The sequence below is a fragment of the Natrix helvetica genome (assembly GCF_964273705.1).
Source record: "Natrix helvetica genome assembly, chromosome: W".
Taxonomy (NCBI): domain Eukaryota; kingdom Metazoa; phylum Chordata; class Lepidosauria; order Squamata; family Natricidae; genus Natrix; species Natrix helvetica.
In genome coordinates this window covers 82,265,644-82,279,234 of record NC_138555.1, presented here as the reverse complement: position 1 = coordinate 82,279,234, position 13,591 = coordinate 82,265,644, and the positions used below count along the sequence as shown (strand labels likewise).

The window sequence follows — 13,591 nt, the reverse complement described above, 5'->3', positions numbered from 1 at the left end:
GGTATCACACTGATACCATAACTCAGATTCCATAAAAAAAATAAGTGGAATTTTGGGGGGAAAAGGACAAGGAAGGACGCTGCTAACTCATAAAGTCTTGGTCCATTAGAACGACTTTCTTTATTATTATATAAAATTATTTGAGATCATTTTAACAGAACAGAATAACCGAGTTGGAAGGGGTCTTGGAGGTCTTCTAGTCCAACCCCCTGCTCAGGCAAGAAACCCTACACCATTTCAGACAAATGGTAGTCCAATCTCTTCTTAAAAACTTCCAGTGTTGGAGCATTCACAACTTCTGGAGGCAAGTCCTTCCACTGATTAATTGTTCTCATTGTCAGGAAATTTCTCCTTAGTTCTAACTAAGGAGACCCTTAGTTCTGTCTTTGAGAACCAATCTAGAACTAAGAAAGCTTCCAGGATTCAATACTATTCTTCTTCTACTTCCTCCTTCACCATTTTACCCATAGTTCTTTGCTGGTCTGTTGATCATAATAAAGATTGATTGATTGATTGATTGTTTCTCATAATTCTTTGACTCCTCAGGCCTCTCTGGAACATGAGGAAGGCAAGATCCTCCGTGCTCAGCTAGAGTTCAGCCAGATCAAGGCCGAAATTGAACGCAAGTTGACCGAGAAGGATGAGGAGATGGAGCAGGCCAAACGGAATCATCTGAGGACAGTGGACTCGCTCCAAGCTTCCCTGGATGCCGAGACCCGCAGCCGCAATGAGGCCTTGAGGATCAAGAAGAAGATGGAGGGCGACCTCAACGACATGGAGATCCAGCTCAGCCAAGCGAATCGGGTGGCTGCCGAAGTTCAGAAGCACCTCAAGATCGCTCATGCCCACCTCAAGGTAAGGAGATATGGAGACCTTCCGATCTTCCTCGCTCGTCCCTAGTTTTCAGGGCCAATAGGTTTGCTCCAAGCTGTGTGTTTTTGATGGCCCAGGACAATCAGATTCAACTGGACGATGCCCTTCGAGCCAACGAGGACCTGAAGGAGAACATCGCTATCGTGGAAAGACGGAATGCGCTGCTTCAGGCTGAGCTGGAAGAGCTACGGAGCGTATTGGAGCAGACGGAGCGTGGGCGGAAACTGGCCGAACAGGAGCTGACGGAGGCCAGTGAGAGGGTCCAGCTCCTCCATTCTCAGGTGAGGAGAAGCCAGCTGATCCTTCTCCGTTTTTCTTTGAATCTGGTTCACTAAGAACCACAGAGAGGAACTTGGAGAAGCTATCCAGAGCCTGTTCAGAAAACTACAGAGGCTGAAGGGTGCAGGTTTTAGGAAAAGGCTCAGGCTGGCAGTGTTTCTCAACCTTCCCAATTTTAAGATGAACGGACTTCAACTTCCAGAATTTCCAAAATAGGTTCTGGATGAAGATTGAGAGAATAAAGTACATTCTGGACATAGGTTCTGAGGGAATAAAGTAGATTCTGGGTGTAGGTTAGGGAATAAAATAGGTTCTGGAATGGATGTAGGTTGAGAGAATAAAGTAGGTTCTGGATATAGGTTCTGAGGAGGTAAAATAGGTTCTGGATGAAATTGAGAGAATAAAGTAGATTCTGAGGGAATAAAGTAGGTTCTGGATGTAGGTTCTGAGGGGATAAAAGGGTCTGGATGAAGATTGAGAGATAAAGTAGGTTTTGGATGTAGGTTCTGGGGGACTAAAATAGGTTCTGGATGTAGGTTGAGAGAATAAAGTAGGTTCTGAGGGAATAAAGTAGGTTCTGGATGTAGGTTCTGAGGAGGTAAAATAGGTTCTGGATGAAGATTGAGAGAATAAAGTAGGTTCTGAGGGAATAAAGTAGGTTCTGAATATAGTTTCTGAGAGGATAAAAGGGTCTGGATGAAGATTGAGAGAATAAAGTAGGTTCTGATGGTAAAACCTCTGAAAAGATAAGCCTACAACCTATACTAAGTTCATACCCCGAGCTCTGGAAATTGTTCTTCACAGAAAGTACATCTTTTGGGACAGATCATTTGTGCCAAGATGTACAATAGCATCAATGTCACAGTCCTTACTTGCATTCTTGACTAACTTAAGAATACGCCTCTTGTCTCTGCTGGGAGTAGCACCTGGCAGACACCTGACCTCTTTCAAAACTCCATATCCTTTCCTCAATTTACATCCCTTACGATTGAATCACCAACCAGAAGGTGGCTTCTCTTTTTGTATACCTTGCTCTCCTTGTGCGACTGATGTGTGATACCTGGTTCCCCATTTCGCCTTTCCGAAGAAAGTTCTTCATTTTGGACCACGATCCCCTGCTTCTTTGAGTCATCATTATCACAGCTACCTTGACCTGTCTCTTTAGTGTCCCCATTAAGGTCAGCAAGGGCGCTATATCTGTTATGTTGGGTCACAGCAAAAGCTTTGTGTTTATGGTTCACAGCTCTCACCCTGCCAGATCCCACGGTTGTCCAGACTGCTCTTCTCCTGCAGGATCTTTGCGGTAGAGGGGGCTGATAGCATGGCCTTTCCATAGAGTGGAATGGCCAAATTGGACACCTAATTTCTGCTTGGAGAACACAGATTAGAGATTCTAGATCGGTCATCTGTCTATGTAGACTAGTAATTTGTTTACAAAGGCGACCGTATCCAAATTTGAAAAGAGTACTGCGAAAGACAGGTGCAAGACAGCTATTACATTGAACTAAACCGGTCATTTTGACCTATCGGTTGATCTTCTCTCATTTCTCCTGTTGTGGCTTGACTCACTGACTTGATTGTCCCGTCTCTCCAGAACACCAGCCTCATCAATCAGAAGAAGAAGATGGAGGTTGACCTCACACAGCTTCAATCAGAAGTGGAAGAAGCTGTGCAGGAATGCAGAAACGCAGAGGAGAAGGCCAAGAAAGCCATCACGGATGTGTGTGAGAGTGAGATCACTGACGGACGTTGACCATGAATGGTCCATAAAGATCATTTGATTCTTTCTCCCTAAATCAGGGGGCGGAGGGGGTCCAAACTTGACAACTTTTAAGGCTTGTGGACTTCAGCTTCCAGAACTTGGCTGGGGAATTCTGGGAGTTGAAGTCCACAAATTTGGAGAGCCTTGATCTAAAAGGAGACACATCTCCTGGTCTTCTTTTGCTTTGGTCCAAAGTGGACCCGTAATGTTGACATGAATCATTAGCCTTTGAGTTGAGGACTAATTTCCCAATTCATGCAAAGAGTGAAGGCTGGTGGACATCTTTCTCTCTCGTCCTCTTCAACGGGACAGGCGGCCATGATGGCGGAGGAGCTGAAGAAGGAGCAGGACACCAGCGCCCACCTGGAGAGGATGAAGAAGAACATGGAGCAGACCATCAAGGACCTCCAGATGCGCCTGGACGAGGCAGAGCAGCTGGCCCTCAAGGGCGGCAAGAAGCAGCTTCAGAAACTGGAGGCCCGCGTGCGAGAGCTGGAGAACGAGGTGGAGGGGGAGCAGAAACGCAACGTGGAGAACGTCAAAGGGTTGCGCAAGTGTGAGAGACGCATCAAGGAGCTCACCTACCAGGTGAGGAGGAGCTCATCAAGCACCCGATAGTCCACCTCTTCCACTTCCTGCCCCTCCCTTCCTCCTCCTCCTCTACTTCACAAAGCCCACTTCCTTCTAGCGCTGATGATGTTACCTAGATGGGTCATGAAACGTTTGCAAGAAAACAAGCAAGCCCAGAGACCACCAAGGATCCCACAGTCCTCTCTCCTCCCCCTCCTCTCTTCCTCCTCCTCCTTCCCACCTCCTCCACCACCACCACCACCTTTTGCTCTTCCTCCTCTTCCCCTTCTCTACTCCACAAACCCTACTCCCTTCTAGCAGTGATGATATTACCTAGTTAGGTCATGAAATGTCTGCAAGGAAACCACCCAGCTCAGAAAGCATCAAGGACCCCACAGTTCTCCTCCTCCTCCTCCTTCCCACTTCCTTCCCCCACTTCCTTTTCCCCACTCCACCAACCCCACGCACTGGTGATATTACTTAGTTGGGTCATGAAACGTCTGCCCATGAAACAACCAAGCTCAGGGAGCACCAAGGAGCACACATTTGTCCTCTCCCTCCCCTCTCCTCCTCCTTCATTCCATAAGCCCGACTCCCTTCTAGAACTGATGTTGATATCTAGCTGGGTCACGAGATGTCTGCAAGAAAGAAAACCCACAAGCCCATCTTTCTTTCTTTCTTTCTTTCTTTCTTTCTTTCTTTCTTTCTTTCTTTCTTTCTTTCTTTCTTTCTTTCTTTCTTATTATTTATTATTTATTATTTATTATTTATTATTTATTATTTATTATTTATTATTTATTATTTATTATTTATTATTTATTATTCATTATTCATTATTCATTATTCATTATTCATTATTCATTATTCATTATTCATTATTCATTATTCATTAATTATGTATTATGTATTATGTATTATGTATTATGTATTATGTATTATGTATTATGTATTATTATTTATTTATTTATTTATTGTTTGATTATTATTATTATAATTATTATTATTTATTTATTTATTTATTTATTTATTATTTATTTATTATTTATTATTTATTATTTATTATTTATTATTTATTATATTTATTTATGTATTTATGTATTTATTTATTTATTTATTTATTTATTTATTTATTTATTTATTTATTTATTTATTTATTTATTTATTTGCAAACCAGCTCCAGCTAGATGGCCTTTTGATGGCCCTTTGGAAACCACCCTGCGGATGATACGATTCAGACCTCCCACAAAACCATTCCCTCAAAGAGAAGCGCGCGGATAAGGATGGTTCTAACCCAGCAATAACCAACATTTTTTGTTGTCGCGCGCCCAACGCTCCTGCGACGGGGCGCAACAGCACCCACGTGCCCATTAGGCAATGTGCGTGCGACTGCCACAACCGCCAGCCAGCGCTCCCCCCCACACGCAAACCCGCCGTGCAGCGTTTTGGGCCTAGTAGGCCTCTCTTCAGCCTCTTGGGAGCAAAATTGAGTCGCGGGGAGGGGGCGCTCCCTCAGGGGTGGGTTGCTGCCGGAATTACTGCCGGTTCGGCACATTGCGCTGTGCACTGCCCTGCGATGCCCCAGCTGCTCGGCGGAGATGTGTGCGCAATTGGCCCGTTTTCCCTCAAAAAGCGACAAGGAACGTGGGCAAGCAGGCCCATAGAGCCACCATTCCGGTATGGTAGCCGTTGCTCCCAGCTGCCACCGGTACGCTCATACCGGTGGCCGTACTGCACTTTAAAAGGTCTTCACCCTTTGGGTGTTCCAGGCAGTACGGCCACCGGTACGAGCGTACCGTTGGCAACTGGGAGCAACGGCCACCATACCGGAACAGTGGCTCGTTGGGCCCGCCCGCCCACGTTCCTTGTCGCTTTTTGAGGGAAACGGGCTGTGGCCGAGGTGGCCGCCCGGCCCCGTCGCACCGTACCGGTTGCTACGAGATCTGGAACCCACCAACTGGTCTGCACATGCGCACAACGTGAGAAAAGGAAGGTGGAGGAATTAAATTTTGGCAATGATGATTGTTCTGAACCGAAAATCAAGATGGCGCCAATGATAATAGAACCGATTGGGGGAAGAGGGGAGGGGTTGGCAGGCGGAGTAACTACCTCTTCGGCCGAACCAGGCTGAACCGGAAGGAACCCACCTCTGCGCTGCCTTCCAGGCTTCCCACAATCACCCCCGGGCATGTGCCTGCCACCCCCACAATCTCCCCTCCCCTCACGCATGGTAGAGATGCAAAAATCAGACCCGTATGCACGGGGGAGCTATACAATACAATAGCAGAGTTGGAAGGGACCTTGGAGGTCTTCTAGTCCAACCCCTTGCCTAGGCAGGAAACCTTATACCATTTCAGACAAATGGCTATCCAACATCTTCTTAAAGACTTCCAGTGTTGGGGCATTCACAACTTCTGGAGGCAACTTCTGTTCCACTGGTGAATTGTTCTCACTGTCAGGAAGTTTCTCCTCAGTTCTAAGTTGCTTCTCTCCTTGATTAGTTTCCACCCATTGCTTCTTGTTCTACCCTCAGGTGCCTTGGAGAATAGCTGGACTCCCTCTTCTTTGTGGCAACCCCTGAGATATTGGAAGACTGCTATCATGTCTCCCCTAGTCCTTCTTTCTCTTAAGCTAGACATACCCAGTTCCTGCAACCGTTCTTCCAATGTTTTAGCCTCCAGTCCCCTAATCATCTTTGTTGCTCTTCTCTGCACTCTTTCTAGAGTCTCCACATCTTTTTTACATCGTGGTGACCAGAACTGAATGCCGTATTCCAAGTGTGGCCTTACCAAGGGATTGTAAAGTGGTATTAACCCTTCACGTAATCTTGATTCTATCCCTCTGTTGATGCAGCCTAGAACTGTGTTGGCTTTTTTGGCAGCTGCTGCCCACGGCTGGCTCCTATTTCAATGGTTGTCCACTAGGACTCCAAGATCCCTGAGCCTGGGCAAAGGCTTGCGTTCCCGCAGAAAGGGCTCTGCATGCCGCCTCTGACACGGGAGCCATAGGTTCTCCCATCACGGCTCTAAGCTCCACCCACTCACCCTTCCTTCCTTCCTTCTTTTTTTCTTCGATCCGCAGACTGAAGAGGACAAGAAAAATTTGCTGAGGCTTCAGGATCTGGTGGACAAATTGCAAACGAAGGTGAAAGCCTACAAAAGACAAGCCGAAGAAGCGGTGAGTTTCCCAGGCCTGGGCCCCGGCAGCCAGTCCTCAATTTATGACGATCCGTTTAGCGACTGTTGGAAGTTACAACGGCGCTGGGAGAAAAAGGGACTTAGGGCCCTTTTTCCCACACTGGCAACCGTTGCCATGTCCCCACGGTCCTGGGGTCAGACTTCAGATGTTTGGTAACTGACTTGTATTTACGACGGTCATAGGGTCCCTGGGCTGCGCCCTTCCGACAAGCAAAATCCACGGGGAAGCCGGCTGTGTGCTTAACAATCGTGTTACTCACTTAACCACGGCAGAGACTCACTTAGCCAGGTTGGCAAGAAAGGTGGTGAAACGAGACAAGGCTTGCTTAACAACTGCCTCACTTAGCAACTGCCTTGCTTAGCAACATAAGTTTCGGGGTCTCTTGGGGTCGTAAGTCAAGGGTAAGAGGAGGAAAGACAGAATTAGCAAATGATTGGTAACAGCCTCATTCCTGGACTTATTTTATCTTGACATTCCCTGCTTGCTCCTATCAAGTAGATAGAGATGGGGGTGTGGATGGTGGCGGGGAGAGGTAGAGAAAAGGAGAGAGAGAGAGAAAAAAAGAGAGAGAAAGAGAGAGAAATATAGAGAAAGGGAGAAAAATACTGTATAAAGAAAGGGAGAGAAATATAGAGAGAGAGAAAGGGAGAGAGAGAGAGAGAGAGAGAAATATAGAGAAAGGGAAAGAAATACAGAGAAAAGGAGAGAAATATATATAGAGAGAGAGAGAAAGGGAGAGAGATAGAAAAACGGAGAGAGGGAGAGAGAGAGGGAGAGAAAGGGAGAGAAATATAAAGAAAGGGAGAGAAATATATATAGAGAGAGAGAAAGGGAGAGAGATAGAAAAACGGAGAGAGGGAGAGAGAGAGGGAGAGAAAGGGAGAGAGAGAGAGAGAGAGAGAAATATAAAGAAAGGGAGAGAAATAGAGAGAGATAGAAAAAGGAGAGAGAGAGAGAAAGGGAGAGAAATATAGAGAAAGGAAAAGAGGTAGAGAAAGAGAGAGGGAGAGAGAAAAATGGAATGGACAAATGGATGATAGATGGGGAGAGAGAGAGAAAGAAAGGGAGGGAGAGAGAGAGAAAGGAGAGAGAGAAAGGGAGAGAGAAAGGGACTGATAAAGAAAGGAAGAGAGGTAGAGAAAGGGAGAGAGAGAAAGGAGAGAGAGAGAGAGGGAAATGGAATGGACAAATGGATGATAGATGGGGAGAGAGAGAGATAAAGAAAAGGAGAGAGGGAGAGAAAGGGAGAGAGAGAGAAAGAGAGAGAGAGAGGTAGAGTAGAGCAAGGGAGAGAGAAAGAGAAATGGAATGGACAAATGGATGATGGATAGGACTGAGTCAGACAGACAGACAGACACAGATGATAGATGATAGATTTTGCTATTTGCAAAAGAGTTTCTCCACTTAGTAAAACTGCTTCACTTAAGCTCACCTGACGCTTTGATTTGATTTTTTTTCCCGATCCACCAAACCGGCGATTTTCGGAGTCAGCGGGTAGCCGAGAGGTTTTGTCAATCTTAAAGCTTTCACAAAGACTTTAAACGGCTTGGCCTGATCTCTTTAAGCCCCCCGGATAACCTTGGATTGAAAGCATGGAGGACTGGGCAAAATCAATGAGAAAAGTAGTGTTCTTTTTAACAGGCAGTCCTCGACTTACGACCGTTTCTTTAAGGTCCGTTCGAAGTCGCAGCGGCGCTGAAAAACAGGGACTTACATCCGTTTTTCACACTTAACGACTGTTGCATTATACCCAGGGTCCCGGGATCTAAATTCAGACGCTTGGCCACGGACTCGTCTTTACGACGGTTGCAGTGTCCCAGGGTCGTGCGATTCCGCTTTTACGACGTTCTGACGAGCAAAGCCCACGGGCAAGCCAGATTCACTTAACAACAAGTGAAGCAGAGCTGGCACCCGATTTGGACAGTGAGGAGGGTTGGGGAGGAACCTGGGCCAGTCCTGGAGTTTGGGGAAAGCTCGGACGAGGGCTCTGCGTCGGAGGCAGAGAGGGGGCCAGGGCCGTCCGACAGTTATCAGCTGCCTTCGGAGTCCGACATCATTGAGGCAGAAGAACAGCTGGAGCCTGTTCCCAGTGTGCGCATGCGCAGAGTAGCCAGAGAAAGGGAACAGTTAAAGAACAAGGTTCGACTTGGGAGTAAGGCCACAGGTGGACCATGAATGGCCGCTCCCAGAGGAAATAAAAGAGGGAGCGCCAGGGGAGGGGAGTTTGCAGGAGGCCAATGAAGTTCCCTTCATTGGTTCGTGACTCTACGAGGCTCCTTGCCAAGTTTTGCAGATCTCGGCCTGGCAGCTCTCCAAGCCAGAGAAGGTCTGTGACCGTAAATCCTCCCTTGGAAAGACTTTGCTGGATGGGAATGAGCAGAATTCACAGGAAATTAATCAAACGGATTTTTTTGTCGGGACGAGGACTTTGCTTCAGGCTTTCCGGAAGCCTCGGTCAGAAGAGTTACTAACTTAACAACTTCAGCGACTCACTTAACAATTGTGGCAAGGAAGGTCGTAAAAATGGGGGGCGGGGATTCACTTAACAACTGCCCTGCTTTGCGGTAAAAAAAAATCTTGCTCAATTGTGGTTCTAATTTGAGCATGACCTGAATTATGATTCCACCTCATTTGTAGGAGGTATTCTCTAAAATTGGGGGGGGGGACATTAAGAAAAGAAAGGCCATCAAATGAGGTTGGGGATTGGAGAATCGTTTATCAGAAATAGTATAGGTCTCATTGCGAGAGCAAGGGGTTGGACTAGATGACCTCGAAGGTGCCTTCCAACTTTCTGACTGTTATTTGACAACTGCTCTTTTGTCTCTTCTCGTCATATCGAGATCCTTCAACCGATCCTTCACAGGACTTCGATTTCCACATCCTTCACTTTCTTGGAATGTGACCTCCTGTTGTTTTGGCCCAGCCTTAGCAGAAACAAGAAACAGACTCCTTGTCCGACTCCCCCTCCCCAATTTATTTATCTCCTGTGAATTAATGGCCTTCACGCACCGAAAAGTATGGCCGATAATTCTTCAAAAGGTTAACGGCAGTAGCAGATCTCAAGCCGTGAGCTCCCAGCCGCAGAGCTGCAAATTAAGTTCGGGCAAAGCAGTCTTTGTGGCACGAAACACAATGAGCAAAATCTTCAGAAACACGAACTGTTGTCTCCTACGACCACCACTCCCCTTTCCTTCTATTTATTCCCCATTCAGCGTCCACATGCGCTTTGCTTCCTGAGTCAACTCCTTGTCCTCCGCTGTTCTCTTCTCCTAACTGCTCTGCGCATACATGCATCTGGAACAGGCCCCACTGTTCTTCCGCCTCAGATCAGCCTCCAAAGGCAGCTGCCTCTCCAGTGGCTGGGAAATGTCGGACGGCCTTGGCTCTATCTCTGCGTCCGATGCAGAGCTTTCCCCAGACTCCAGAACTGGCCCAACTTCCTCCTCAACTTCCTCATCGTCCGAGTCTGCGGACAGGTCCCTTCTGGAGTGTCGTGTCCACAACTGGACAATGGACTCCAAAACGAAGAGAGGGAGAGTAGCAGTAACACGAGAAGAACGAGGGAGGGTTTTGCGCTCCACAAACGCCCTTCGCTCCTTTTTCTATGCCCTTCCCAGGAGGAGCAGGCCAACACCAACCTGGCTAAATTCCGGAAGGCCCAGCACGAGTTGGACGAAGCCGAGGAACGGGCGGACATCGCCGAGTCCCAGATCAACAAGCTGAAGGCCAAAACTCGTGACGTGGGAGGAAAGGTGAGCTCTGATGTGGGGGCTTCAGAAGGGGAAAGGCAGAAGTGGCCAATGCTTGGAAACGGCCTTCTTCTTAGCCTTCTTTTTGTGTTTTGACTCACTCACTGCTTTCTCCTATCAGGTAGACAGAGATTGGAGGTGGGGAGAGAGACAGAGAAAGAGAGACAGAGAGAGACAGAGACAGAGACAGAGAGAGAGAGAGAGATATGGAATGGACAAATGGATGATAAATATGACAGAAAGACAGAGATGATAGATAGAGAGACAGACAGACAGACAAAGACAGAAATAGAGAGACAGAGAGATGGGGGAATGGATGGATGAGATAGATGATAGATAGATAGATAGATAGATAGATAGATAGATAGATAGATAGATAGATAGATGATAGATAGATAGATAGATAGATAGATAGATAGATAGATAGATAGATAGATAGATAGAGACAGATAGACAGACAGAGATAGTGACAGAGAGACAGAGAGACAGAGGCAAAGAGAGACAGATATAGAGACAGAGAGAGAGAGATAGTGACGCAGAGAGAGAGACAGAGAGAGAGAGATAGTGACGCAGAGAGAGAGACAGAGAGACAAAGAGAGAAACAGAGACACATAGAAAGAGAGAGAGAGAGAGAGAGAGAGAGAGAGACAGAGAGACAGAGAGACAAAGAGAGAAACAGAGACACAGAGACACAGAGAAAGAGAGAGAGAAAGAGAGAGAGACACAGAGAGAGACCGACAGACAGAGAGATAGAGAGAGAGACAGAGAGAGAGACAGAGACACAGAGAAAGAGAGAGAGAGGGACAGAGAGAGGCAGAGAGAGAGAGAGAGAGAGACAGAGAGACAAAGAGAGAAACAGAGACACAGAGAAAGAGAGAGAGAGAAAGAGAGAGAGACACAGAGAGAGACCGACAGACAGAGAGATAGAGAGAGAGACTGACAGACAGAGAGAGAGAGACAAAGAGAGAGAGACAGAGACAGAGAGACAGAGAGAGGGACAGAGAAAGAGAGAGAGAGGGGCAGAGAGAGAAAGAGAGGCAGAGAGAGAGAGACCGATAGACAGAGAGAGAGAGAGAGGCAGAGAGAGGAGAGAAAGAGAGAGAGAGACAGAGAGAGGGACAGAGAGAGAGGCAGAGAGAGAAAGAGAGGCAGAGAGAGAGAGAGAGACTGATAGACAGAGAGAGAGAGGCAGAGAGAGGCAGAGAGAGGAGAGAAAGAGAGAGAGAGAGAGAGAGAGAGAGGCAGAGAGAGGAGAGAAAGAGAGAGAGAGAGAGGTATAGAGAGGAAAGAAAGAGACAGAGAGAGAGAGCTTTTAGCTTTTTGGTGAAATTAGTTTCCTGCTTGGTCCACATCGTGGGACAGAAGCTACCAAGGGCGATATTGACTATGGAATGAGCAATATACCCTTCTCACCAAAATTATTTTTTCTTTAACGTACTGGAACTGGATCAAAGGGAAGGGAAGAAAAAAAGAAGAGACGACAGACTAGAAAAGAGAATGGAATATAATGGAACAAGGAATAGAATAGAATAAAACATGGAATGGAATGGAACAGAAGAGAATATTCTTTATTGCCCAAGTGTGATTAGACACACAAGGAATTGGTCTCCGGTGCAGAAGCTTTTAGTCTACTTGCAAAAAAAAGTAATAATAATCATAATAACCAAGTTTCTTCATCACTCCGGGGGGAGGATCCCACAATAGAGAAAAATGTATGCGCATTTCATAGTCGCAAAGAATTGGGACCGGTTTCTGCTTTCTCGCTTTACTTGTTCCTGCTTTTCCTTTCTGTTCTCCCTTCCAGAAACTTCTGGATGAAGAGTGAGGAAGCCAGGAAAAACTCCTCTTAGCGACAGTAGCCACTTAGTGACAATCTTTGCCTCCAGAGGCCCTAGCGTGAATATAGTGCAGTGAAATAAAATCTGAATAAGCAATGCAAACCACGTTTCCCGCTCATTTCTGTTTTTTTCTCCAAATCGTTTTTATGTTTTGTATTCTCTTACATACCATTTTAAGTATACATTCACACAATGGTTATTCTTCTTTACATTTATCATACATTTCTTATTTCATTTCATGTTATAATGTACGATTTGGGTCGCTTTATTTACCATCCCTTCCTCCTTTTGTAACACCTCCTTCTTTTCCCTTTCTTTTCTCCCTCCCTCCCTTCTCTCCTTTCTTCCTTCCCCCTCTCCATCTCCTCCCTTCTTCCCTCACCTTTCTCCTACTCCTAGTCTTCCTCTTCCCTGCTCTCTCTCCTTCTCTTTCTCCCCCCTCCATCCTCCTCTCCTGACCTCTTTCTTCTTCCCCCCCCCCCCAGTCTTCCTTTCTATCCCTCCTCCTCTCTCCCTTTCTTTTTCTATTCTGGTTGGTGTATATTTCAAAACTCAGTTTATGTTTCCTTGGGATGGTATTTCCGTCAACCCAAATATAATTTAGTATCATTTCTTATTTCCTTAACTTCACTAATCTATCCTACCCACTTCTTCAATACAATACAATAGCAGAGTTGGAAGGGACCTTGGAGGTCTTCTAGTCCAACCCCCTGTGTAGGCAGGAAACCCTATACCGTTTCAGACAAATGGCTATCCAACGTCTTCTTAAAAACTTCCAGTGTTGGGGCATTCACAATCTAGACTATAGAAAGAGTGCAGAGAAGAGCAACCAAGAGTAATCCTTGGGATTGGAGACTAAAACATATGAAGAATGGTTGCAGGAACTGGGTATGTTAAGCTTAAGAGAAAGAAGGACTAGGGGAGACATGATAGCAGGCTTCCAATATCTCAGGGGTTGCCACAAAGAAGAGGGAGTCAAACTATTCTCCAAGGCACCTGGGGGTAGAAGCAATGGGTGGAAACTAATCAAGGAGAGAAGCCACTTAGAACTGAGGAGAAACTTCCTGACAGTGAGAACAATCAATCAGTGGAACAGAAGTTGCCTTCAGAAGTTGTTGATGCCCCAACACTAGAAGTCTTTAAGAAGATGTTGGATAGCCATTTGTCTGGAACGGTATAGGGTTTCCTGCCTAGGCAGGGGGTTGGACTAGAAGACCTCCAAGGTCCCTTCCAACTCTGCTATTGTATTGTATTGGTGTATTAAGAGTCAACCAACAAGCAATTTTCTGACCTAGGCTTCCCAAGAAAGCATAAATCACAATCTT

General features: G+C 46.2%; 1 protein-coding gene across 1 annotated transcript in view; it reads left to right on the top strand.

The window, feature by feature from the left end:
- LOC309400397 (myosin-6) overlaps positions 1 to 12,369 on the top strand; it is a 78,713-nt gene extending 66,344 nt beyond the window's left edge. Inside the window, exons 33-39 of the mRNA XM_081968869.1 lie at positions 547 to 855; positions 951 to 1,154; positions 2,747 to 2,872; positions 3,227 to 3,502; positions 6,563 to 6,658; positions 10,297 to 10,431; positions 12,233 to 12,369. Of these exons, the coding sequence (XP_081824995.1) occupies positions 547 to 855; positions 951 to 1,154; positions 2,747 to 2,872; positions 3,227 to 3,502; positions 6,563 to 6,658; positions 10,297 to 10,431; positions 12,233 to 12,253 (1,167 nt within the window). The 3' untranslated portion in view covers positions 12,254 to 12,369. The remainder of the gene's footprint in view (positions 1 to 546; positions 856 to 950; positions 1,155 to 2,746; positions 2,873 to 3,226; positions 3,503 to 6,562; positions 6,659 to 10,296; positions 10,432 to 12,232) is intronic.
- Positions 12,370 to 13,591: the final 1,222 nt, after the last annotated feature.